This window comes from Corythoichthys intestinalis, chromosome 14 (assembly GCF_030265065.1).
Source record: "Corythoichthys intestinalis isolate RoL2023-P3 chromosome 14, ASM3026506v1, whole genome shotgun sequence".
Lineage (NCBI taxonomy): Eukaryota > Metazoa > Chordata > Actinopteri > Syngnathiformes > Syngnathidae > Corythoichthys > Corythoichthys intestinalis.
This window is the reverse complement of record NC_080408.1, coordinates 39,093,837-39,120,171: the sequence shown is the minus strand read 5'-3', so window position 1 is coordinate 39,120,171 and position 26,335 is coordinate 39,093,837. Positions and strand designations below refer to the sequence as shown.

Sequence of the window (26,335 nt, the reverse complement as noted above, 5' to 3'; positions counted from 1 at the left end):
TTCCTGTAAATTTGGAGTAGAATAAACATGAAGGTTAACTGTTTGCAGGAAGTGAGAATAGTCTTTATATTCCACGGTGGTGAAGGAACACAATGTGCTGCAAGGATCCTGTTTCATCCATGTTTATCAGCTTGCTTGCACCGATTGGTGGACAACACTCAGAAAGGAATCCCGCCTGTCCGCCCCCCCCCCCCCCCCCCCCCCCCCCTCCACATACACATACACCAAAGAGGCCTCTCTGCTGTATTCTTAAAACGTGGGTCACTTACTTAGCGCGTTGCCAAGTAATGTGCTTGTGCTTGCTGTGACTGCGGGTGGATGTGTGTGTGTGTGTGTGTGCGTGCGTGCGTGCGTGCGCGCGCGCACACAGAGTAAGTGGATCGCGGTTCCTGGAAGAAAAGTAGTGCTGCTAAGAATTCTGTGCTTGCTCACAATAACAAATTCCTCAAAACAGCCTCTGACTGAAAGAGCCAAGGGTCTCGATATGAGGAAGTGGGACTGCGAACGGCCAAAAGGAGGAGGCTTCTCGAGAAGTTCGTGTCTCGCTGGTACTACCACCCGATTTTGTTATCTGTCAAGTGTTGGATCAGATATTCAGTTTTTTTTTTTTTTTTTTGTTTTGCTTCAAGTTAAGACAAGCTGCAGCAAGAGAAAAATAAAATATTTGTTTTAACCGCATTTGGCTCCAACAGCAGCAGTTGAATACTGTAAACATTTCTAATTAAGGATTATATAGGGAAAAAAAGTCCAACTTTTACAGTTAAAATTAAACAATGCAAATGAAGAGTGACAGTTTTTCTTTGTCAGGGGTTGCCACAGAAAATCTGACGCATAATTTATTTGTAGTAAAATTCAATGCAAAGTGAAATGCTATTGTGGTACCGGGAGTTTGAATCGTCATCAAGTGTAACTTAATACATGATTTCAGTTAATCCTGTAAATTCTAAACTAGGGCAAAAGTGTGACAAGCTTATTAAATCAGTCATTCTTTTTACTCCTAGCCTTTCATTGACAGCAATCAGGGCTGTCAACAGACTTGCAGGGGCCCGGGGACAAGAGACCATTATACGGCTCCCCCCACCCCACCCCTGCCACCGGCTTGTCATGACAACATACGCAGTACTTTTTACGCTTTGCAAGCAATGACCGTGTAAATTTTCAAATTATTTGAGATGGACAGTTACGTACATTTAACAAACCGTAACATGATGTGACACAATATAAACAATTTCCATCGATTGTCCTATGTAGGCTACAGTACAATACAACTGAAAGTGCTGTATCTGCCTGCTAAGCAACAAAACAATTTAAGTAAACATCCTGTACCTGCCCCCTCCACATCCCTGGGGTTATCAAGCTCTCAAACAGTGATGCGGCTAGATTGCTTTTGACAGCAAAGTCATTTATACCAATCAGTGAAATCCAGTTTTTGAGCAAGCTCACGCTTAATGGAGAGCATGGCTAGGTTGTTAAGCCTGCCCTGTGATATGGTGGAACGTAGGTAGTTCTTTTTTTTTTTCATTTTACTGAAGGCTCGCTCTCCTCCAGCTCCAGTCACTGGCAATAAGGCGTTATATTGCTGCCTCTATTCTTAGCAATAATGGATTTTGAGCACAGAAAACACCCCTCCTGCTCTCGCTCAATTTCTGCACACTTGCTTCTGAGCGAGCAAAAATGGATTTTGAGCAGACCTCCTGACCTCGCTAAATTTCTCGACTCCTGCTCTCGTCAGTTTTTTTCCCTCTGAGCGCTCAGTTAACACACACATGCTACTAACGTGTCACGAAGCCAACCAATCAGAGCCAGCAGAGAGCAAACAGCCGCTACTTCCGCTAGCTCTGATTTTCTGTACTCAAAATCCATTACTGCCCGGTCAGAATAGAGGCAGCAATATGACGCCATATGGCAAAGACACAAAAATGCGTAGCAGTGTTCTACGTGTGTGACGTGTGTAACAGTGTGCTTCTTATTAGTGTTTGCTATAATGCACAGTGGCTTGTAAACCCAAGATAAATCCAGCCACCGGACCAGAGTCTGTTCAGCCAGGCGCACCTGCTCCCCAACATATATCTCTGATCTGCCATCACCTTCTCTCTCCTCAGTTCAACGCGAGCAGCATGCCTTGTCATACCGCAGCTCAATAGGCTGCTTCGTACGTAGTGTAGCCTTGAGTGCGCCAGAGCGGGGTCAAACCATTCTCTGCTAAGACAGATGGAGTTGGGCCGTTGTACAAAAAGGGAACATATATATTTTTAAATGATTAATAACGTTTTTAAGTACTGTATGAGTACGAGTAGAACTTAATATTTAATCAGACAATGGTTTTAATAAAAAAGAAATATGTTAATGTAAAGTCAAATAAGTTAAGGGTCATTCAGGGGCCCCTATGGTCCTGAGGCCTGGGACAACATACTTGGTTGCCCCCCCCCCCCAACCCCCGTCGACGGGCTTGTCAGCAATAGATACCCAATTAATTAGAAATGGAAGGGCTAGCAGCTCGTATGGACAACTTAGACGTCTGTAGCTGTCAATGGCAGTGAAACATGTTTATTCACCGTTTACTGCTGTATTCCTTCAAGTTTGAATGATTTGGACGTCCATTACCGACGATCACCATAGGTAAATATAGGGGGGGGGGGGGGGCTTATGCTCCACTCTGATAGTGCCACTGAATAAGTGTTGTTTTTCCATTTCATTTTTTTAAACAATGAACTCCTCCTTTTAAGGCAATTTTCGGAAAATGTAACTTTCATGAGGAACAAAATGTTCTGTTTTTCTTGACCACAATAAAACATTAGTGAAATGTTCATATTTTTATGTTTGAGTGACCAGAAATGATCCTGATGCTTTACTCATTTGGCGTGAGCTATGTTCTGTCAGTGACACATTTTCAAAAATGAGTCCCAGACTGGGTGGGGTCTGTTCATTCTGCCCTGAGCCGCAAGTCAATTCATATGTTGTCTCTTTTAAGATGAATTTAGGTGTTGCATTAATGCAAACGATTGGGAATAACCTTGGTTAGAATGCTGGCGTCCAGCATGATGTGGAGAATGTTGTTTTCACATCTATTTCTAGATGAACAAACACAGGCCCGACCTCATGTTTACCAGCGTGCACGTTTATAGTTCCAATCAGGTTGAAAACTATCTCCAAACTTTCTCAGTGCCTGGAATTTTTCACAAGCATGCACATACATGACGAGCCCTCTGAAAGTTCTCCCTCCCTTTTTTCCCAGTGTTCTACTCCTCTTCCCTGACTCGTCTCAGCGGGGGATTTAACCTCCACTGTTTACTCCTGCGAGTTGGTGCGGTAGGCCCGTGTCTGGACTTGACTGCCAGAGATAGATACCAAGGGCCTGTCGCGGTTCCAGCTCATGAATACACAACACTTAGGCTTGTGTGTTTTTAGGCCAAAGGTTCTTTCTGTCAGCAGCAGCCTGTCAAACCAGCCACCAGCATAAACACAGCGTGTCACCAAGACAGTTTTTGCACTGCGTTATTGCTGGCTAACTTGGACTTTTTTAGGTCTGTCATTCTAAGAATGGAAGCTGGTTTAGCACTCTGTTAGGAATTGCAAAACAATGAGGGGTGCTTTCAGGACATCTGCACATGCTCAAACGTCAAGTTGACAACACAGAATTTTGACAAAATCATAGAGGGCAGGAGAAATGGCATTTTTACCATTTTTGTCATGCAGGTTCCTACACCTAGCATTAAGGAAATGAGGTTGTAATTTGCAGTGATCACTACACAACACAGTATTAGTAAATACCATTTGTATGTGAACTAACAGATTTACCGGTTTGATTAAAATTGTGACTGTTCTCGAAAAATAACTTTTCCAGGAAAAAAATACATTTTGCCACTTTTACTAATTTCATTAATAGTGTAACATTAAAATGTCATTTGTTTTTAGTTTCCTATATTTATCATAACACACACAAAAAAAAAAAATGAAATCAGAGGTGGATAAGCCAAAAATTGTACTCATGTAAGAGTAGTGTTGCTTCAAAATATTACTCAAGTAAAAATAGTCATCCAAAAAATGTACTCAAGTACAAGTAAAAAAAAATATTTGGAGAAAATACCCAACAGTAACCTTGTGAATAACTGCTTGCGATGTTGGATTAAAAAAAAATTTAAGGCTTTTTTTTTTCATGGCACAAAGTTATCTATATGAACTGTTATTATTATACTGTACAGTAACCTATTACATAACCACATTGAGCCAAAGAAATACAAAAAAAATCCGTCGAGAGAAAAAAATCAACAAAACTGAAGCATCATTCGCCCAAAGCACATGAGTCCCTACTTGTGGAGAAAGTAGTTCCTAGTTTGAATAGTTAAGTGGTTCATTATCATAGTTACTATTATGAAATTAAAAGGATCTTATCTGCGGTTTTCCGTAGTCAGTCGATGCCAAATAAAAACTGATAGAGAGGTTAAAATCTGCACTTCTGAGTAAAGGCTAGCATGATCATAGAAAGGCAAGCTAGAGTCTGATTGGTGTGATGGAGTGTGATTATTGTTGTGACGTCTCATTGGTGAAACTGGTAGAGTTACTGTTGGCATCTGGCAACAAAAAAAAAAAAGAAAATCTAATATGTGGAATAAAGAAGAAAAATGTAATGACTAGTGTAGCCCAAAGTATTGGCATAACAGTAGCGTTTCTTCACAAATCTACTCAAGTAACACTATGGCTTTGTAAAACCATTCTTTGAAGTACATTTTCCTCAAAAAGTCACTGAAGTAAATATAACGGAGTAACTATAACAGGAAATGTAACTCGTTACTACCAACCTCTGAATATAATGAATGACTATGGAAAATTTGGAACCCAAAACAATAATTTTACTTAATATTAGTTGTTATTGTTTTTTATATTCTATATAAATGCTAGTCATGTGGCTATTTTCAAAATACTGTTTATATTTAATATTGTGAGAAAAAGTGGTTATTTTTTTATGTAATTTTGTAGTTGGTTAACAGTCAAAATGTAATCTACTGTTTATTGTCTAAGCATGATAGAAACATGCAATGTTTACTACTATGGATAAAAAGCTAATTGTGGCCTAAAACAACTAATACTTGTCACCAACATTTATGTGAAAATACTCTTAAGTACTCATGCCCTCTTCAGTATCAGAGAAAATCTGGATGATCACCCTAATATTTTGTGTCATGAACATTATGGACCGTCTCTCTTCCAAGTACTGTTCCAACCTGCGAGAACAGAGTATGTTCAAAGGCTTCAAACTTTTTTTTTTTTTCTTCAAAATGGAACATTTATTTTATGTGTTTTGTGATATGGCACAACACGGAAATGAAGGTGTGTGACGCTTGCCATTCTCAGGCTTTGTCTGCTGGTCCAGGACAGCTTTGGGATGTTCAGCGTGGTGCAGCTGCACATGCTGGCCTGCTGGGACGATTTAGGCAAGTACTGCCGGGCGTGGCGCGGGCGAATCTGCGTTCTCAGAGGCATCAAGGTGGTGCAGCGTGTCACTCGTGAAAGGTGAGACTTTGGTATTTCAGACGAATATCAACATAACGGTTGTGCTCTTAATTATTTAATGGAATTTTATTGACATCTTATCTCAATCTGTTATCTGTCTGGCAAATAATGAAATAACCACAGCTTGGATAGAAGCGAGGAGGAACACTTCTTGGAGCTAACTTTGTCACACACGTCTTTGCCACTCTATATGAGATGCCGAACATCCCTTTGCTGTCAGACTTCAGCGGTCATGAAACTTGTTATGTTGCTGTCCCAGTTGTGCTCCTGTGTTTATATGTAAGATGATACTGAAGATGCACACTCACGAGTCTCATGTGAGCCACCATGGTCATACTCCCAGATTAGCAGTTACAAGAACCGACACGAGAGCATTTCACAAATGGGTGGGGGGGGGGGGGGGGGTTGAGTTTATGTCCTCAGACTATATAATGTTCCTCGAAGTGCTTAGTGATGGATGAGCCCATCTTTAGTGCTAAAACATGGGCCAAGTTTATAGCTGTTGTTGGCTGTCGGGGAAAAAATAAAAACATGTGACACTGGTTTGGCATGGTGAGGCTTTCCATATTCTTAGAACTGTTTTGGTTTAGTTCTTTGCAGCTAAGTCTTAAGCGTTTTCCATCATCGCCACTTAAATGTAAAAAAAAAAAAAACGTAAAACATTCAAGGTCCAACACCATTTAGAATTAAAACTCATTTTTGCTCAAGGCATTTAATCTTTTTCAGTGTCAGGTGGTATAGTGGCCCAGAAGTTGGCACACTGCCTGACAGTTTGGATTTTAGTTGCAGACTCCTTTTCTGGAGTTTGCATGTTCTTAGAATGCTTTATTCTAGTCACATTCCAAGACCATGGATTTTATCTTTGTAACTTAAGACTTGAAATTGAGAAATAGACAGTCTGCATGCTTGTCTTATTTAATTCAGCCTGTCATTTTTACTTTATTTACTTTAGGTACAATAGAAAATGTATTAAAATGGAGCCTTGTGAGGCTAAGTGGCTCAGAGGGCGAATGAATGAAATTGGAAATCCATTTTATCCTGGGTCCGACTCCCAGACGAGTCCCCATTTGTCACTGATCTGGACCAATAGACAATGAGATCAAATTGAATTAAGCCAACATGTTTATTTCCAAAAGAATACAAATAAAATAACAAGCGGGTGTTGCAAGGTGGCCATGGTGCTGGCTGATGACAGTGCTGAACCTCACACCGATGCAGATAATCATCTTAAGTACGAGGCAAGTCTGGAACACATTGGTGTGACTCATCCAGGTAAATGGATGCAATAGAAGGGGTGACGCCCACACCTGAGGAGGAGGTGACAGAGTAGCAGCCGCACAACCAGGCACCCACAGGTTGACACAAATTTTATATTTTACTTTGTGTCCTCTGATTGCCTGAGTGTTATCCAGGAGCTACCCTACCTCCACTTGGATTGGCTGAAATTCACACATGACCCTAATGAGGACAAACGCGAAAGAAAATGAGTGAATGAATGGATGTTCCAAAGTCAAACAGTTGCCATTTATTAACCATACGAGCAATGCTTTGTGTCACATTTTAACATTCCTAGCCTTCATATAAGTGTAGCTTTAACCTTACCACATGCTGTTAACGTTGCAGGAGTGTTGTTTTTGCCCTAATTTTCGTCCAAGTCTTAAGGCTAATTTATGCTTCTGCGTTGTGGTGACGGCAAAACTACGCCGTTAACGCAGACCCGATTTGCAACTCTATGCGGTAGCCTGACTTGCGCCTCCAAAAGATCCTGACTATGCGTCATGTCAACGCGTGGTGACGTGAACGTAAAGGACTGATTGGTCCACTCAGAACGTTGTTTCTGATTCAGCACAACAACACCGCTGTTTTCAGTTCGGCACAACAACACCGCCGTTTTCAAACATTCACAAACGTCTTCTGTGTCGCCTACGCTTCAACATTTGAATTAACAACATTTGTTGTTCAATATTGATTACACACAAATACACACGTTCCATCTCCATTACCATTGCCTTCTATGACCGGAGGAAAACTAAAGGAATTCGACAAGTCCCCCAAATCCATACAAAGACACAAAAGCCGCACCCCTCCAGTGGCTTGGTTGGCAGTGAATTACACAGCAACGCGTTCCCTTGACGCAGAACTTTCGAATGCCCAATGACGACATAGGGTCTACGCCATCGCTCCGCTGTTTACGGAACGCAGAGGCATAAGTGAGGCCTTAGTCTTTTGGATGATACTTATTAGTCTTAGTCATAGTTGAGTCCTATCAAAAAGTGTTTGTCCTCCTCTAGTTTTTGTTGACGAAAATTAAAAAAAATAACAAAAAATAAAATATTTTCGTCTGTAAAGTATAAACGTTTTACTCCAAAAATAAGAGACGAGCACATATTGTAGCCTCTACAAGGGTAACGCCTGATAATACACACTCAGCAGGAAAACAGTACATTGTTTTCAATTAATTCTACCCATCTGGACGCCACGAACTGTATGTTAAAAAAAAAAAAAAAAAGTTGTCAGTGTTTAAGAGGACACGCACCGTTAGCATTAGCCTAATGCTAACGAGAACAGGAATCCTACCCTCATGCTACGATTTATATTTAGTGTGTGATCACTCAGAACAGACATTTAAAGGCTAACAAAATATTGCATATTCGCTCTTGCCAAGAAAAAAAATCTTACTGTGTGTGCAAGCCTGGAGACTGTAGAGGTGAGTCAGGGTGAGTGGGGGTGGCGCAGCACGTCACATGAGTGACACAACCAAACTCTGCGACAATGCTGGCTAACTATACATAAATGTCACACATGGTGAACATTTGATTGAAACTATGGGGCATTTTTGTCCTTCTTATCTTATCAGACGAAAACTGGCATTCGTTTTATGTTTTAGTCTCCCAAGACATGTTTTTAGCTTGTTATCGTCTCGTCATCCTCATGAAAAAATTGTTCTCTTACAAAATATTTTCGTTAAAGGCATTGTTGACAAAAATATCACTGCGTTGCAGAAATGCAGCAACATTAATATTAGTACATTAAAGCAATAATCAGTCCTTAAAAATTGCACTTTGTACCTCGTGTTTATTTTTACATGTTATGCAAGTGTAAAAAAAGCGAACAACCTCAATATTATAATACATTTTACGCCACACTAACATTGAAGCATTGTAGCACTAGCAGTTAAAGTGAGCAACTATTACATATGTTAGGTTTCCTCAATTGTGGAACTAGTTCAAAATATCCTAAATAGATTAACCACAAACAGAATTTAAGTAATTATTTTGATAATGTAAAAACAAAATTCCTACCACAAGAAGTGGTAATAATCCTTTAAAAAGGATGTCTTTTACAAAAAAAGGTGGGATGGCCTTTTAAATATTAATTTCCTTTGTTGTTATTAATGAATCTCTAAAGTATCAGCTTCACTGTGTAAAATGAAATTCTGGAGAGAGAAAAAAACCACAAACTCTTCTATTGCGTTCTAATTTATGGAGTTGTATCTAAAAATATTGGTATCTTGTATCTGTAGTCTGTTGTTATTATTGTTACTTTTTATATCTCATGGCTAAGAACCCCTCCGAAAGTTGAAGATGCATATTTTGTTCAAATGTCAAGTGTGAGGTGTTGTAAAAGTCAGGCACGAGGCCTGTCTGGCTAGGACGCCAGCAATGCGGCTTACTCATGTTCCCATCACGGGGGTAATGTTTTCTACCCGAGGAATATATGTCAAGCACTGTTTGACGTGCGTTTCATGAATTTAAAAAAAAAAAAAAAGTCAAACCCGTTCCAAGGAGCCGGCTTTGCTGTGCGATGAATAGAGAAAGAGATATTTTTGAAATGCAAAACTCGAAATTACCTGAAGATGAACCTGACAAGTGTGGCTGCATGCATTGTTACTCATTGGTAAGCAGTCTCACCGGACTCGAATGGGCGGCAGAACCAGTTTCGTACAAAGGACGCCTGTGATTACAAGGTTGACTAAGTCACTGATAAGATGGCACAGCACACAAATGAATGAGCAGGATGTACCGACTACCACAAATACATACGATGATAACGTTACTTTTCTCCCTTCTGACAATTCTTCCAAGTTTCGGTTTGACAGCATGAAGCATGTCCAAGCATGAGTCGTCTGTCATTGGTGGGATTAAGACTAATCATGCAGTACAAATACATCACGTCATTATCTAAATGTTTTGTATGTGTGTGTGATGGTCATTAATAAATCTGACTCATTTTAAACTTTCCTCATTAAATTAAGTCCAATTCATTTTTTTTCTAATCTAAGTCAATACTGTAGTTTAATTTCTCACAATAACATGGTAAGCAAATCTGTATCCTTAAGTACTTATTAACCCCAGCAACACTAGAAAAGCAGGAGTGGATTGCCAGCAATACGTTAAACTAGCACCAACAACAGTCATAAGCGGTTGAGAATGCGTTGCCTTCCTTGTGTTTCAGTGGAAGTGAAACTGCTTGCCAAAGTTCCACTGAAGTCCATTATTCAGCAACAACAACACCCCCCCCCCCAACCATCTGCCCCACCCTCCTCTCACTCCTTCTCTACATCGTGTCTCACTCAGGCGCTCCAGTCTTTTCAGCTTGATAGACAGTCTTTGGCCCCCACTGAAGCTTCCCCTTGAGTGCCATGGGAACGCACCAAGCATGGCCAGTGTAAGTTCCGACCCTTGCCGGACAAGTTATTAGGTAGACGTTCGTGCACAATCTAATGTTGCAGCAAACAATGTGGAAAGACAACTAGGCTTTAATGGTGAGAGGAATACATCAAAGCAGCAAATAATGAGCAGGCTTGCATGAAGATGCTAAACCAAAAACAGATTTAGGTTACTTCACCACCATATTGGTGGTGCTATGCATACAATAGTCAATTTCATGTTTTAATTCAATTATTCCGCAATCATTTTTCTCTTAAAGTTTCAAAGGAAGCCATTCTTTCTGGATCAAGTCAAAGATTTATTGTTAAATTGTTATGGCCTCCACGGAACAGTCTATCAGCAAGAATCACAATGACCACACTCGTTCTATATGGCCCACCATGAATCAGGATACAGCCTGTTAAAACTCGTTCCGCTCATCCCTTCCCAGTTAAAATGTCTGTTTGACATTCAAAGCTGCAATGGTTTAAAATAACGGACACAAAGTGACTGCCTGGAAATGCATGTGTTTGGTTATCTCGCTACCAAAGCACAGTACATAACTGTATATTAGTACGTACTCAAGCTTTCCAATTGTGCTGCACAAAAATATTATAAAACAATCAATGTTGTTTAAGCCTGACTTGATTGGGCCCAATGACTTCCTCAAGGGTGGACATTGCTGTTCGGTCGACAGGCATCCAGACTTAAGAAAATCCTAAGCAATTAAGCTAAATTTGCAACGTGTTAAAGTGTTTTCATGTGCCTCTTCTGAGAGAAGCTCATCATAAATTTCCTGGTATTCTCCCAGAGCCGTCCTCCAAGCTTCTGCTACTTCCTGTCAGGTCAAGAGAACTCAGTTGAATCTGTGGAAGAAGGTCCAAGCGAGTCCCTGCTGCACCTTCCGTCCACAAGGCAAATGCTGCAAGACATACTGCAAGTGAGGCCATTTTATCTATTGCAGAAATGTGAACACTTAAGTTGCTCAGTTGCCAAAATGCAACTTTTTTTTTCACTTGCAGATTGACCACAAAACATGTTGCTGCAGTTTTTTTGCCACCGTTATTTACAAGAGAATACAGGTAGGATTTTCTTTCTCTTGGAGTAGGAATGTGACTTGTTGCCATCTTTGTAGGTTTTTCTAAAAGGAAACAAATACAGTATGGAAAAGGCACTTCAATCATATAATATTGCACCAAAATTTAATTGTTCTTATTCAGGCTTCAACTTGAAAAAGCGGGCCTATGACCTAAAAACCCTATTGCAATTCTACTTAGTAACAGGAAATTTGGTCTCAGAAAGTTGTCTCAAGCCATGAAGAATTTTGGTTTGACCAAGCAAATTCCAAGGCTTGCACTCTGACAAATTCGCACTGGGGAATTCACTTAAATGAACCTAAATCAGCAGTAATAATGTGAACAGATAGGTGTTGCTATATTTGAAGCTTTTTGGTGGCATAAAAGTTTGATGACCATTTTAAAAAAGGGGGTGCGAGAGCCAGTTCATTGCAGCAGCTTTAAAACAAGTAGGATGCCAGATGCAGCTCAAACCAACCTTTATGTTAGCTTACTTGACCTCCAAACTGATAAGATTGGCCTCTGACGTTGAGAAAAAAAAAGCTCATATCGCCGCGAGTGATAATGTGCGCAAGGCTCGGCCATTCTTTGCCATTGATTGGCTAAACCTTTAAACTTTGACCAAGATGAGATATCAGCTGCAGGTGGACTTTGCGCACTGCCGCGCCGATTAGACGTGTAAATGTGACTGCGATGGCAAAGTGCTGCTGTGTGTTTAACGGGATAAGTGAATCATCCTGTTGACCTGAAGCAATTACAGACATTAACGGAAGAACCAAGATTATCTAATATTTCCCTTCTAGCACTTTTCTTTCTAGGTTACACTGTAAACATATGCCTTTTTGTACCCTCAGAGCAGCGATATAGGTCAGGGTGAGGTTTGGCTGGTGGTAACAGACCAAAGCCTGCAGGATGCCTTTCCCAATAAGCTCTGCAGGCGAACGGTGGCACTGCATGTGAATGCATCCTGTGGGCTCAATTCCCATGTCCTACAAGCGTTGAATGATCCTGCTGAGTGCTGCTTGTCATTCACAGATGTCATCAAGGAACACGGTAGTACCTTATCAAGTGTTTTTTTTCCCAATCTACATTATCAGGTTATTATTTTTAGACCTACTAACGTTTTACAATACCACAATGCATATCATAATAGCACTTGAGAGAAAAATAATCACTTGAACCATACAGTATAAATCCAGTCTGATAGGCACCATTCCCAAATTCGTCACTGTCCGCTGAAGACAAATAAGCATCTCTTGTCCTTTGAGTAAGAATAACAGGTTCTACCTGTAATTATCAACAATCATATTTAAGATAATATCGTTCGCACATTAACTGCTGAGCCCATTTGAACTCTGTTGCTAACCAAAACCGCAATACGCAGAGACTTGTATGCATTGTATCTGTGTAATTAAAGTGGTAAGCAGAGGTGGGTAGTAATGTGTTACATGTACTCCGTTACATTTACTTGAGTAACTTTTTGAGAAAAATGTACATGTAAGAGTAGTTTTACTAAGCCATACTTTTTCCTTTTACTTGAGTAGATTTGTGAAGAAAAAACGCTACTCTTACTCTGCTACGTTGGGCTACACAGGAGTTGTTACATTTTTCCTCTTTTTTTCTACATATTAGATTTTTTTTTTTTTCCAGCGATGCCAAGAATAGCTCTACCAATTTCACTAATGAGACGTCTCAGCAATAATCACATGACTACAAAATACCAATCAGAAGCAAGCTTGCCGTTCTATAATCAAGCCAGCCTGTTCAATCACATAGCATATTTAAAGCACCGTAAAAAATGAAGTATTTGACATAGAGTGCTGCCCTCAACATGGATCGAAAGCATGGATTTTAACCTCTCTCCTAGTCTTTATTTGGCACCGATTGACCACGGAAAAACGGACATATGATCCTTTTAATTTCATAATAGTTACCATGAAGGAACTATAGTATTCACTATCCAAACTAGGAACTATTTTATCCACTAGAGGGCAGTCATGCTCTTTGGACGAATAATGTTTCATTTCTGTAAATTTTTCTCTCACCGAACCCCCCCCCCCCCCCAATTTGGCTTAAAGTGCCTGTGACACGAAAAAGCATGTTTATTTCATAATACACTCGGTATTTTATGCTCCTGACTGAAATGGACCGCTAGGATGTGTGTGGAAGCGATCGCTATATTTAGTTAGTTTTTTGAATCCCGCCATGAAAATGAGTGACTTCCGGCAACAGTCTCGAGTGAGAAAGAGGGCGCTGTGACGTGTACGGAAGAAAGAGTCCTCTTCACTATACAGCCGTACTGTTGTATGAGTAGGGATGGGAATCGAAATCCAATTCCAATTCTGAACCGGTTCCTAGTGTTTCGAGGCCTCGACATCACAAAGAAAAAGCCTTAACAATCCCTTTAACGATTCCTAAAGACGCATATTGCGTCGTGACGTGTCTTGTTGTCTAGACGCATCAAACTAGCATGGCGCCAAGAACCACTCGCTCCAAAGTTTGGCTACACTTAACCAGGAAAGAGGGTGAATATGAAAGGTTACGATGGTTTAGCACGAGCTTTGCAGCCGTAAACATAACAATGACAGCACGTAGGTTCAAACGCTCAAAAGTGTGTCTTCATTTCACGAGGAAACATTACAACAAAGCGACTTGCAGTCATTGCAAGGTGGGGATAACTGCATCGGGAGGGAACTGCATCGGGAGGAAATGAATACGACTGCACAGAGAGGCTAAGGCTCAGTCCTGGCTATACAGCTAGCTAAACTCCCAAATGACGATGCAGAAGACGTTGGTATAATTTGCTGACTTTATTCAACCATCACTTGAAGAGTGAAACTAAAAATAGAAATGAAACAAATCAATTTCGTCCCCAATAACAAACAGGTTTGCATCAACGTAAATCAGCGATGATTAGCTGCTAATACAATATGGTTAGCATGCGTTCGCTAGCATTAGCACATCGTTCAAACCACTACACAACTGAATTTAAGTGTCCGATCGCGAGTGGAAACACACAACAACAACAACAACAACACAAAAGATGATACATACAGGCGTTGCCCCTGTAGATATTTTACAAACATTAACAAATAACGTAGGCTCGTAGCAGTGTTTCCCTCTCTCACTAACTCGCTCACTCGCTTGGATGCGGCATTTCTTCTTCGTGTGTAAGCACGCTCTTCTTCACGTGAGCGCATTCTTCTTCGCATGAGGAAGCACAAGGGCGCCGCCACTTGAGCGTGAAAGCACCATAAAAACTAAAAGGCATGCATTAATGATAAATAATACGCTTTGCCAGTTGTCCCCAAACTATGGCCCGCAGGCCGAATACGGCCCGCCTCCACATTTGGTCCGGCCCACCGAACATTTTTTTTTTTAGTCGTCGTGTTATTTATTTCCTGGCCTTTTCTGTGAAGAACTCAGAGAGGGTTATTTGGTTATTATCTACTTAATTAATAGTGTTTTTATTATTATTATATTATAATTTCTATTTTATTTACTTTTGTTCCGTGAAGAATCCAGAAAGGGTTATTTGATTGTGGCTTTCTGAAAAACAATAACTTTTTAAAATTTAGGCACTCCTGCAATGTCACACTTTTCTGTTACAAACTGACCCCGGCCCCTCATCAGAGAAGGGAAAAGTTATGTGGCCGTCACAGGAAAAGGTTTGGGGACCCTTGCGTTTAACACAAATTGCCAAAGGCAGAACAACGACCTATATGCCAATATAAACCAATATTTTTTATTTCTATTAGAAAAAAGTTTCAGTAAAATTGTTACACATTCTTGTGTATTTGCCACTTATTGCCACAGTTAACAATGAGGCTTTGGGCCTCTTTTGACCTCGTTGTGAGTTTGGAAGGTTGTGACTTCTGACTAAACAAACTCGATGCCAATCAAAATGTTTGTTCTTTCCCCCCAAATTAGAATCGATAAGAGAATCGATAAAGAATCGAATCGTTAAGCAATATCGATAATGCAATCGGAATCGTAAAAATCCTATCAATTCCCATCCCTATGTATGAGAAGGACTAAGGATTTAGCTGATTTTGCGGATTAATACGTTTATTTTTCGCTGAGTTCGTGTTGACCATTTGGCAGCTACACGCTCCTCCGACGTCGGTCGGTTTGTTCAGCGGTCATTGTCCAGCTGTTTCCCCGGCGAGCTCTCCTGTCCATAGTAGCAGGGGAAAGAACTGTAAATTGCTCTCCGCCGGGCGGGTTGGTGATCGGCGAAGACAATCGACAACCCAGTCGTCATGTGAAATGATTCAGGCTAGTTATGTGTGATTTTCCACTTGGAAGACTTTGAAACATCACTCGGTTCGGTTTAACATGCCGGCTAGCTGTCACGCCTCTTGGTTTGTTTACATTCTCCGAAGCCGGGGAAGGGAAATGACATAAACCCGATTTCGGTGGCATAAAATATCGTTCGGGAGGTGCAACAGTAAAGGTGAAGTCGACAGTTTTGACCATTATGGAGTAATTTTGCCATGTCGTCCTGAATAAATGCATTTTTATTATTTCATATTCCATTTAGCACAAGACTGTTATTTGTCATGACCATGCCATTTATTTAGCTATTGGGGAGAAATACTTGGATAGAAAGAATATCCTGTAAAAATATTGGAGTAGAGAGACTGAAACAATGACATTTTGCGGCTCTCTTCGTCACGTTTTCCTTGTTCTGAATATTCCCCCTCAATGGGCTGACTGGTCCTTCTCAAGCCATTTATTTAGCTATTAGGGAAAAGTACTTGAATAGAAAGAATATCCTGTAAAAATATTGGAGTAGAGAGACTGAAACAATGACATTTTGCGGTTCTCTTTGTCGCGTTTTCCTCATTGTGAAGAATTCCCTCTCAATGGGCTGCATGCTAAATCAGATGAAATCATGACTCCGCTGACGCCATCCACCTGTTGGGGACGCTAGAGCCCTATAATGGTAGGCGTAGCTAACCGGCAGATTAAAAGACTTAATTTCTCGTCATCTGCGCTTTGCTAAATTGTTGTATATAGTCGAATCGTCTAAAAATATGACTCTAATTAACATAATAATCCTATTTAAGACTTTTTTTCTCCTGTCGTACGCACTTGAATGTGGTTATGTAATGGGTACAGTTTCATTGTAACAATAGTTCATATAGACAACTTTGTGCTGAGAAAAAAAATACCGTTGTTTAAAAAAACTTGAGTACATTTTTTGGATGACTACTTTTACTTCATTAAGTTGTGCTACTCATACTTGAGTACAATTTTTGACTCCTCTACCCACCTCTGGTGTTAAGTCTTATTACAAGTTTCCTATGCAAGTCTTTCCATGTACATGTTACACTTTTACCACAAGTTTTAAAAAAATGTAATGCTAAACATTAAGCCACTGGTATGCTCTTGTTATGTTTGACGTGTGAAATTCCCCTGACACTCATTGGCCACCACATTGATTACACCTGCTCAAGCTTTCCTCTGGAGATCTAGTCCTTTTAACATATTTATTAAATTAAAAATGTTTACCTAAAGAAGCTTGACTGAAATCATTTTAGCATCTACATTTTTAGGAAATTTCCCTTCTCACGTGCCATTTACGATTATTTACTGCATTCAGGTGTTTTGCAGTGTGTGGAACATTCCATCATTGATGTCATGGACTCCCCAGTCTCTCACTTGATGCAGGAGCCCCCAGCCCGACCAGCGAAACTGGATCTACTCGATGTAGAGGTCACACCCAACTCGCTGTGCACTTTCACAGGTCTGTCCCACCCCCCATGCTTGTAGCTCTCTCAGGGAAATAGATTTCTAGACAATAAAGGTCTTTAAGCTCGCTTCAGTAAAAACACATCAAATGGTAATTTTTCATTCCTCGCCTCAAGGTCCAAAACGCACTTTCAAATGCACCCATTTTTCAGCACTTGTTCACCAAATTTTGAATGTTTGCTATAAACCAACAATAACACATTTAATTTGCCTAGGGAACATGGCAACCAAGCCATCAGTGAAAATTGTTTGTTTTCTTTTATTCCTTCCAACTGTGAAAATGTGGCTTATAAAAGAAGAAAAAAGCTTAAATCAGATAAAATGCATCTGTTAACTTGTGCATGTCACAGTTCAGGGGCAAAGTGCACGCCCGCCACCCCGCTTGCCTCTTCTGTCCACACATGTTTGCTCAGGTGGCCGAGAAAATAAATACAACATTATCTTTAGCGCTCAAGTGTGTATGGTATCTGGTGGAATTGATGAGAGGAGAAAGCGCCCGGAATGTGCTCAAACTTATCAGTTTCTTATTTAAGGCGGCTTACGTGCATTTTTTCCTGTCAGATGTTTCTGAATTATGTCTCATCTCCATGTAAGATTACAGTTACATGTAAAGCTGCATGCAGCAATAAACTGTTTTTGCGCCAATTTTCTAAATGAAAAGTTTTGCCATGTTCCACCCACATTAGATGGCATACAGTGGTAAGAAAAAGTATCTGAACTTTTTGGAATTTCTCACAAATCTGCATAAAATCACCATCAAATGTGATCTTATAGTTGTCAAAATCACACAGATGAAAAAAAACATGTCTTCTTTAACTAAAACCAGCCAAACATTTATAGGTTTTCATATTTTAATGAGGATAGTATGCAAACAATGACAGAAGGGGGAAAAATAAGTAAGTGAACCATCACATTTAATATTTTGTGCCCCCCCGCCCCATTGGCAGCAATAACTTCAACCAGACGCTTCCTGTAGCTGCAGATCAGTCTGGCACATTGATCAGGACTAATCTTGGCCCTTTCTTCTCTACAAAACTGCTGTAGTTCAGTCAGATTCCTGGGTTGTATGGCATGAATTGCTCTCTTTAGGTCATGCCACAGCATCTCAATGGGGTCCAAGTCTGGACTTTGACTTGGCCTCTTCAGAACGCGTATTTTGTTCTTCTGAAACCATTGTGAAGTATATTTATTTCTGTGTTTTGGATAATTGTCTTGTTGCAGCACCCATCTTTTTTTAGCTTCAACTGTCTGACAGACGGCCTCAGGTTTTCCTGCAAAACATCCTGATGAACTTTTGAATTCATTCTTGTATTAGTGATTGCAAGTTGTCCAGGCCCTGGGGCAGCAAAACAACCCTAAATCATGATGCTCCCTCCACCATGCTTCACAGTGGGGATGAGGTGTTGATGTTGGTGAGCTGGTCCATTTTTCCTCCACACATGACGTTGTGTGTTACTCCCAAACAATTAAACTTTGGTTTCATCAGTCCACAAAAAATGTTTCCAAAACTTCTGTAGCGTGTCCAGGTGCCTTTTTGCGAACATTAAATGTGCAACAATGTTTTTCTAGACAGTAGTGGCTTCCTCCGTGGAGTCCTCCCATGAACACAGTTATTGGCCATAGTTTTACATATAATTGATGTGTGCACAGAGATATTGGACTGTTCCAGTAATTTCTGTAAGTATTTAGCAAACACTCAAGCGTTCTTTTACCTCTCAGATTATTCTGCGGCAAACTCTTGCCGTCATCTTTGGTGGACGGCCACTCGTTGGGAGAGAAGCAACATTGCCAAACTCTCTCTTTGTGGACAACTTCTCTGACTGTTGATTGATGAACATCCAGACTTTTAGAGATGGTTTTGTATCCTTTACCAGCTTTATACAAATCAGCATTCCTTAATCGCAGGTCTTGAGACAGCTTTTTTGAACGAGCCATGATGCACATAAGACGGTGCTTCTCATCAAGACATTTCTTACCAGGTGTGTGTTTTATAGTGGGCAGGGCAGCTTTAAACCACTCATCAGTGATTGGGCACACACCTGACTTAAAATGTTTGGTAAAAATTGGTTTCAATTGCTCTTTAAGTCTCCTTAGGCAGAGGGTTCACTTACTTATTTTTCCCCGTTCTGTCATTGCTTGCTTGCTATCCTCATTAAAATATGAAAACCTATAAATGTTTGCATGTTTTTTGTTAAAGCAGACACTGTATTTTTATCTGTGTGATTTTGACAACGATCAGATCACATTTGATGGGATTTTATGCAGAAATCTGGGAAATTCCAAAAGGTTCCGTACTTTTTCATACCACTGTAGGTATAGGCGAATTATTTGTGTAGGATTCCTGCTTTCGTTTGAGCTTAATTTGGGAAAATCCGTATCAATAGTTAGTTTAGCTTAAGTACGAGCACTGGAATTTTCCCAAAAGAGCTTGATCTTTGATCCACGGTGGCTGACATCCTGTTCAATTTCAGAAATGGCATCCGTGAGACTTTTTTTGTTGTTGCATCTTGTCATGATTGTCCCTCCGCTTTTGTATCAATCTGTACCCCCATTGCGTAATTAGTTCTAATTTTGCAGAGTTCATGTGACTGACTGAATTTTTAGGGGTTTTGTATGTGTGTTTAGTGGGTGCTGTTTGTTCCTCCTGAGATTCCTTAATAATCAAAATGCTCCGCCTACATTAGCCGAGTTCAAACAAAATGGTAAACCCTAAAATTCCTCAAATGCATTGTTGTCTGTTGGTCATCCTATAATTGGGGCCTAGTTTTTCCAACTTTTAGGGGCTGCATACATTGCATACATTTTGCGTTTTGCAAAAATTGGGGATATTTCTGCGGTTTGTCAAATGATTTCAAGGTTCTTGACACATCCACTAGTTTCGGTCATTCATTTTAAAACATGTTTGTAAATGCCAACTTTCAATTTCGCTTTACAGGTGTGATTGTTGGCGTGGATGAGACCACATCTTACTCGTGGCCTGTATGCAACTACTGTGAAAGCGACAAATTAGAGACAATACCTTTACTTGGGTAAATTTTCAATTAGACAAAAGCAGCCTCAGATCCAGTTTTCGTTGACTTGTTTTTTTCTAAAGGTTCCACTGTGGCTCATGCAAGTCGACAGTAGACAAGCCAGTCATTCAAGCGCAAATGGAAGTCTTCCTGAGCTCTGCTTCTCTACAAAACTGCACGATAAAGGTTAAGGTGAGTTGTTTCGCATATTTCTGCAAATCCCCAGGAGTGATACAATTTATGTGAAAAAGCATTCCTCAAAAGCAAAACAAATCTCAAATCATCTCTTCTAAATCCTACAATACCTCAGACCATTAAAATGTTCAAACATGGTCAAATTTGACAGTATCTTTTTAAAGTTTTATTAATTTCTGCAAATGCAGAATGTATTGTATGTACCAAAGTTGTCGGCTGTTAAATTAAGGCTTGGTACCCTGCAAATAAGTAAAGAGCCTGTAAAATTGGGCTTTGCATCAATTAAACTTTTATTTTGCAATGTACAGTGTATCACAAAAGTTAGTACACCGCTCGCATTTCTGCAGATATTGAAGTGTATCTTTTCATGGGACAACACTGACAAAAATGACACTTTGTAGTCTGTGTGCAGCTTATATAATAGTTAATTTATTTTCCCCTCAAAATAACCAAAAATATAGCCATTAATATCTAAACCACTGGCAACAAAAGTACACCCCTTAGAAACTACGTACATCCCTAAATGTCCAAATTGAGTACTGCTTGTCATTTTCCCTCCAAAATGTCATGTGACTCCTTACAGGAGTGCTGTCAGCATTGCTGCAGAGATTGATGAGGTGGGGGGTCAGCCTGTGAGTGCTCAGACATTACGCCGCACTCTACAACAAATTGGTATGCATGGTTGTCACCCCAGGAGGAAGCCTCTTCTGAAGACTGTACACAAGAAAGCCCAACAGTTTGCTGAAGACATGTCAACAAAGCACATGGATTACTGGAGCCTTGTCCTATGGTCTGATGAGACGAGTGGGCTTCCTCCTGGGGTGACAGCACTCCTGTAACGAGTCACATGACATTTTGGAGGGAAAATGACAAGCAGTACTCAATTTGTACATTTAGGGATGTACGTAGTTTCTAAGGGGTGTATTCACTTTTGTTGCCAGGGGTTTAGATTCATTCATTTTCCATGCCGCTTTTCCTCTCGAGGGACGCGGGGGTGCTGGAGCCTATCCCAGCTGATATTAATGGCTATATTTTGAGTTATTTTGAGGGGAAAATAAATTAACTCTATTATATAAGCTGCACACAGACTACTTTTCATTGTGTCAGTGTTATTTTGTCAGTGTTGTCCCATGAAAAGATATACCATAATTTCCCGACTATAACGTGCATTTTTTTCCCCCCAAATCAACTTGTAAAATCATAGTGCGCATTATAAATGGGTACATGGATGGAGACAGAAATATATATATATAATAAATATATATAAACAGACTTTTTCTTATTGACACGGCCACATTGTGTTGAAGAAACGTATGCGGCGATGCGTTGCCGACCATTACGGTACGACCATTTTGTTTCGGTAATACTTCACTCTGATCGGCCGAATGATTTTGTCTGTGTTAAATTCTGCTTTTTTTCACTCTTCATAAAGCACAGAATTTAGTTTCTTGAACTCATTTGAGTCAACGTTTATTGCAGCTCCGCAACTCGGACCATAACAAACGTAACAACACAGACTTCCTGTGTGTGTCCGTCAACTATATCCGTCCCTCGGGAAACTCAAACCCAAATAACATTAGTTCCTATTGTTACTGTCGTGTCGACAGCGATGAGCGCTCTCGGGTTTCTGACTTACGTTCTAACTTTCATTTTACCGTATCAATCCATGGAAGAAACATTTATTCATCATGATGAAACGAGCCAGTTATACAGCAGCCTTTAAAAGAAAAGTCACATCTGTTTTGTTTTCTCCTAGATTCTGGTAAGTTGGAGAAGTTGTCAAATCATATTATTACCGTAAATATTGTCAGTTTATGGTAATGTTTTGAACTACCAATATACTATGCTTGTGCTGTTTCACCAGTCAGTAAAATGACATTTCTGTATCTGTACACGAGCTCTGTTTTCTTGTATTCTTCTATTTATTGGTGCTAAAATTTTACCCGTTATAAACGGGTACAATAATTATCCCTAGATTTTACAAGTCAATTTGGGCTGCGCATTATACACGGGTGCGCCTTATATTCGGGAAATTACGGTACTTAAACATCTGCAGAAATGCGAGGGGTGTACTCACTTTTGTGATACACTGTATGCCTTTTTGGGAGGACAATGAAAGAATTGTTTTAAATATATGTGCACACCAATAGGGACGTACAGTATATTGTTATTGTGTAACTTTGTAATCAGTCTTGCAAAGCGATAAAACCATCAGCACTCTCTGTGCTGATACGCACTATATATTATTTAAACTTGGGTCAATGTGTCACCCAGCATCTGGTTCACATTAGTGGTGTGTCATTAGTTTTAATTTACAGCCTTAAGAGGACTATTAGCAACATTAATGTCAACATACCTTCATCTCCCCTCCCCCCCCCCCCCCCACCACCACCACCACCACACAGCTGCAGCAAAAAACAATCAAGTCCCTTCTTGACACGGCCATGGTGGAGCATAAGACAGCGGTAATTTTTTTTTCTGAATTTTTGTTGTCTTTGCTTTTTAACTATACACACAGTGTTACATAACACTGGACTGAGGCAGGCGTGCACTGCGCCGCATTGATCTTCTGTAATGTCACATCTGGCGATAAACTGAGTTGTTATTGGCTATTGTTGATACATTCAGGTTTTCACTACCTTTGCAATAGTTATGTAATTGACAGAATATCTTTGGAATAGTTAATATTAATAGCATCCTTTAAAGGTTCAGAGTAAACAGCACAGAGCTTGGTACACAGATACACAAGTACAGTAGAAGTATGCGCACACCAGCAATTATGATGATGATGATGATCCTGATCTGAATGTTACTCAGTGTACATTTCATTCTTGTACACGTCAGCAATCATTTCATTCTTGTACACGTCAGCAATCGTGATGATTAATCAATACAGCTAAACTTTCAAGTTAAAAAAAAAAAAAAAAATGGAACAGTTGGCTTTTCTATCTTTACTGACCCCAACCGCTGGATCCACGCAGTAATTTCATTGGTTTTGATGTTGCGTTTGTTCATAGTTTGGCAAAACTACCATCAACTACCAGTATGCCCCAGTGTTGCTCAGATGAAAAAGTGAAAATTGGCATTTTCTATGCTAATTTTTTTTGTTTCAAATTTTCCGCATTAAATGGAGGCCTACAGAGATGAATCCCATCTAACGCTACTCCCAGAAACACAAAGTACAACTGTGTAAAATTTTGTCAAAATCCGCCTAGCCATTTCGCCATCCATAAAACACAAACACGCAGACACCCACACAGACAAACTCGCCTTTATAGAGATTATAAAATATCCAGCCTAAATGAATCCGTTAGTAATATTTTGGAAAACTGTTTTTTATTTTTATTTTTTTAGTTATTTCAGCATCTTATTGTAGGGCACTCAAGGCTGTAACGAATCATGACAGCAACTTTAAATTTGTACACGAAACCTAAAAGTTCGAAAGCGAACTTCAACATTGCAAATGCAAGAAACCGGGTCTTTTGTCGGAACGATGGCGCTGTCGCTTCCACAATCATTGATTTTCTATGCTAATTTTCGGAGTTTCAAATTAATTTTCCGCACTAAATGGAGGCCTACAGACATAAATCCCATCTAAGAACACTCCCAGAAACAAAGTACAAATGTGTAAAATTTCGTCAAAATCCTTCCAGCCGTTTTGGAGTCCATAGGGAACGAACAAAGGGGCACACACTTAAAGTTCTATTTTTATATAAGTATAGATATAGACACAGACGTTGTGTCAATATTACAAGATCTTTCTCCTTCTGAATCTCAATCATAAATCCAGCAAGGTTGCCGTTAGTTGACTGATTGCAGTTTTAGTTGCGCGGACAATTAGGTATGGATTTTCATCGGTGTCCTTATGCTAAACAGTTAAAGTTAAGTGTGATTAGTGTTTATAGTAATGGTAACTATTGTATGTATTTATCGTATTTTGGACAGGTGTTATAATTTTGCAACAGCAGCTAAAGAGGGCTCTTTAGTTTCCCAAATGCTATTGATTTCAATTAACTGAGATAATTTGTTTCAAGAATGCAGTTTCAAATATTTCTTGCATGTTTTTGTTTTCAGTATCCAGAGTATGAGGTGTCCAGTGTGCTGGGGAAAGAAGTGGGCCCCCTTACACTTTATGTTCGCGTAGTCACCAGGAGACCTTCACTGTGGATCAGCCTGGAAGAAATATGCCTCTGAGCTTCTTTTTTGTTTTTCTCTAGTTTCCCTCCTTTTCAAGGCCTCTTGGTGACTGCATGAGGCGAGCACGCTGCAGCAGAAACAGGAAGACAAGGTGGTGTTTTAGTGGTGAGTGGCAGTTGACAGGCCCTGCGTGGACCAATAGCACGCATCCTGTCAAAGCCGCCCACGTGCTCGGTCAAGTGCCTTTTCATTGTTGCAGTTGTCTGTATGAAAAATAAAGTTGTTTGGACTGAAATTTCACTACCCCACAAACCAGTGTGCACATTTTACAGCTGTTTTTTTATTATAGAATCCATAGAATTTTTCATACAAACTTTAGAAAAAGATCATGCTCTGGCTCTTATACAAACTGTGGAATTATAAAACGGGTACCATGGCAGGTATTTATAACATCATGTAAATGAAGGGGTAAAATAATTTAATAATACAAGGAGAGAACAATAAATCCCACAAAAATATGGCAGCAACACATATATTTTCCAGTGCCATTATGGTAAGCTTAAAATACATCTGGTACAGATGGTAAAGAACAAAATGTCTCTGAGGTATGTCTTCAAAATGTTTGTTCGGAAAGGGAGCGCTCCGGGGGCGACGCACTGATGCATCCCCCTGGTCACCGACACTCAGCGCTAACGCTCCCCGCATAGGAGGCACCGGGCATCTGCTTGAAGAACTCGCGTAGGCCCCCGAGCTCCCTGGTCAGCTGCTCTATTGTTTTGTGCAGTCTATCGTTCTCTGAGCTTAACTCGATCAGTTTTTGCTGCATCTCCAAGTTGCGCATCTTGGCTTTGTCCCTGCTTTTCCGAACGGCGATGTTATTCCTCTCCCGCCGCTGTCGGTATTCCATGCTGAACCTGTCCACAGTCTTCTTCGACTTCTCCCGACCGGACTTGCGCGGCGAGCCCTTCGCCGAAACAGGTTCCGGTGTGGTGGGCGGTGTGGGTTGCCCCGTGGGGAGGCTGACGGAGGTCTGGGCGCAGGTTTCAATTTGGCACGGCAGCGACGATGACACGTCGCTGTCACTCCAGTCGGATTCCTGCTTGATGGGCGCCCCGAATGGACCCTTGTTGTCCAGTATGACTGGGTCCGACCTCCGCTCCATGGCATATGGGGTCGCGCACCCGGGCTGCACTGCGCCCTGCGCAACGTACATCTCCGCCTTCTCCTGCTTGACCGTGTTGAAGAGGTCGAGGAAGAGCTCATCGTTGCACAGCTCTAGGTTGGGCACGGATGTCATGGACTCGATGTACTGGCTGAAATCGATGGCGCTCTCGTCGTCGTACATGGCCGGAGCCGTGAGTTCCACCATGGTGGCCCCCTCCTCTGCTCGGACGGCCGGCTTGCACGGCCCCGCCGGCGGACCCCCGAGCTTGGCGCTCTCGTAGAAGTTAGCAGGCTCCATCGCCCAACTCATGTTGCATGGTGGAGACACGCCGTGAGGGTCCAAGCTGTATATGTCGCACATGAACTCTGCTGGCTTGTTCACGCGGGGCTATTGATTCAGTTTGCTGATCTGAATTTACTTCCTGATCCCTGGTCGCTAACTGTCAGGATGCTTTTTAACGCCTTGTCAAGTTGTCGCTTCTGACTCGTCGTTAACTTTGGCGCACTGTTTTGTATCGTTTTGCCTTGACGTCACGCACACCCTCCCTCTGACGGGCCAGTCAAGTTGGGAGCTGGGTCACGTGGTCTCCGGTAACTTCCCACTCGGAGGGAACAGGGGGCGTGCCTTTTTTTTTTATTTATTTTTTTTTTTTTTTACTACGACTACATGAATGGCCCTCTGAGTTGTTTACATCCTGGATCAAGATGAATTCTGGCCCTTGGACAGCTGATATTCATCTAACTGCGAGGGGGGTGTTGCTGCTGGTGGTGGGGCCAAAAACAACCCCCTCACTGGACCCCCACAGGACCCCCCCTTCATGACAGGCATGTATTC

The 26,335-nt window shown here is 40.8% G+C and overlaps 2 protein-coding genes across 7 annotated transcripts in view; one reads left to right on the top strand and one right to left on the bottom strand.

Annotated features, from left to right (window-relative positions):
* The window catches only part of spidr (scaffold protein involved in DNA repair), a 75,767-nt gene extending 51,136 nt beyond the window's left edge, over window positions 1–24,631 (top strand). For 3 of the 6 annotated variants that reach the window (XM_057857746.1, XM_057857745.1, XM_057857750.1), the window contains exons 11-19: window positions 5,353–5,511; window positions 10,089–10,179; window positions 10,972–11,100; window positions 11,183–11,242; window positions 12,091–12,289; window positions 16,845–16,988; window positions 19,929–20,022; window positions 20,088–20,196; window positions 24,417–24,631. In XM_057857746.1, coding sequence (XP_057713729.1) covers window positions 5,353–5,511; window positions 10,089–10,179; window positions 10,972–11,100; window positions 11,183–11,242; window positions 12,091–12,289; window positions 16,845–16,988; window positions 19,929–20,022; window positions 20,088–20,196; window positions 24,417–24,614 — 1,183 coding nt within the window. In that variant the 3' untranslated portion in view covers window positions 24,615–24,631. Of the gene's footprint in view, window positions 1–5,352; window positions 5,512–10,088; window positions 10,180–10,971; window positions 11,101–11,182; window positions 11,243–12,090; window positions 12,290–16,844; window positions 16,989–19,928; window positions 20,023–20,087; window positions 20,197–22,604; window positions 22,665–24,273 lie in introns of all 6 variants that reach the window. The other 3 variants (XM_057857747.1, XM_057857751.1, XM_057857749.1) reach the window with 3 other exon arrangements.
* Window positions 24,632–24,647: 16 nt separating this feature from the next.
* On the bottom strand, window positions 24,648–25,998 carry cebpd (CCAAT enhancer binding protein delta). The gene has a single exon (XM_057857763.1). It carries the CDS (start codon window positions 25,859–25,861, stop codon window positions 25,010–25,012), a length of 852 nt encoding a protein of 283 aa, XP_057713746.1. The 5' UTR covers window positions 25,862–25,998; the 3' UTR covers window positions 24,648–25,009.
* Between the last annotated feature and the right edge of the window lie 337 nt (window positions 25,999–26,335).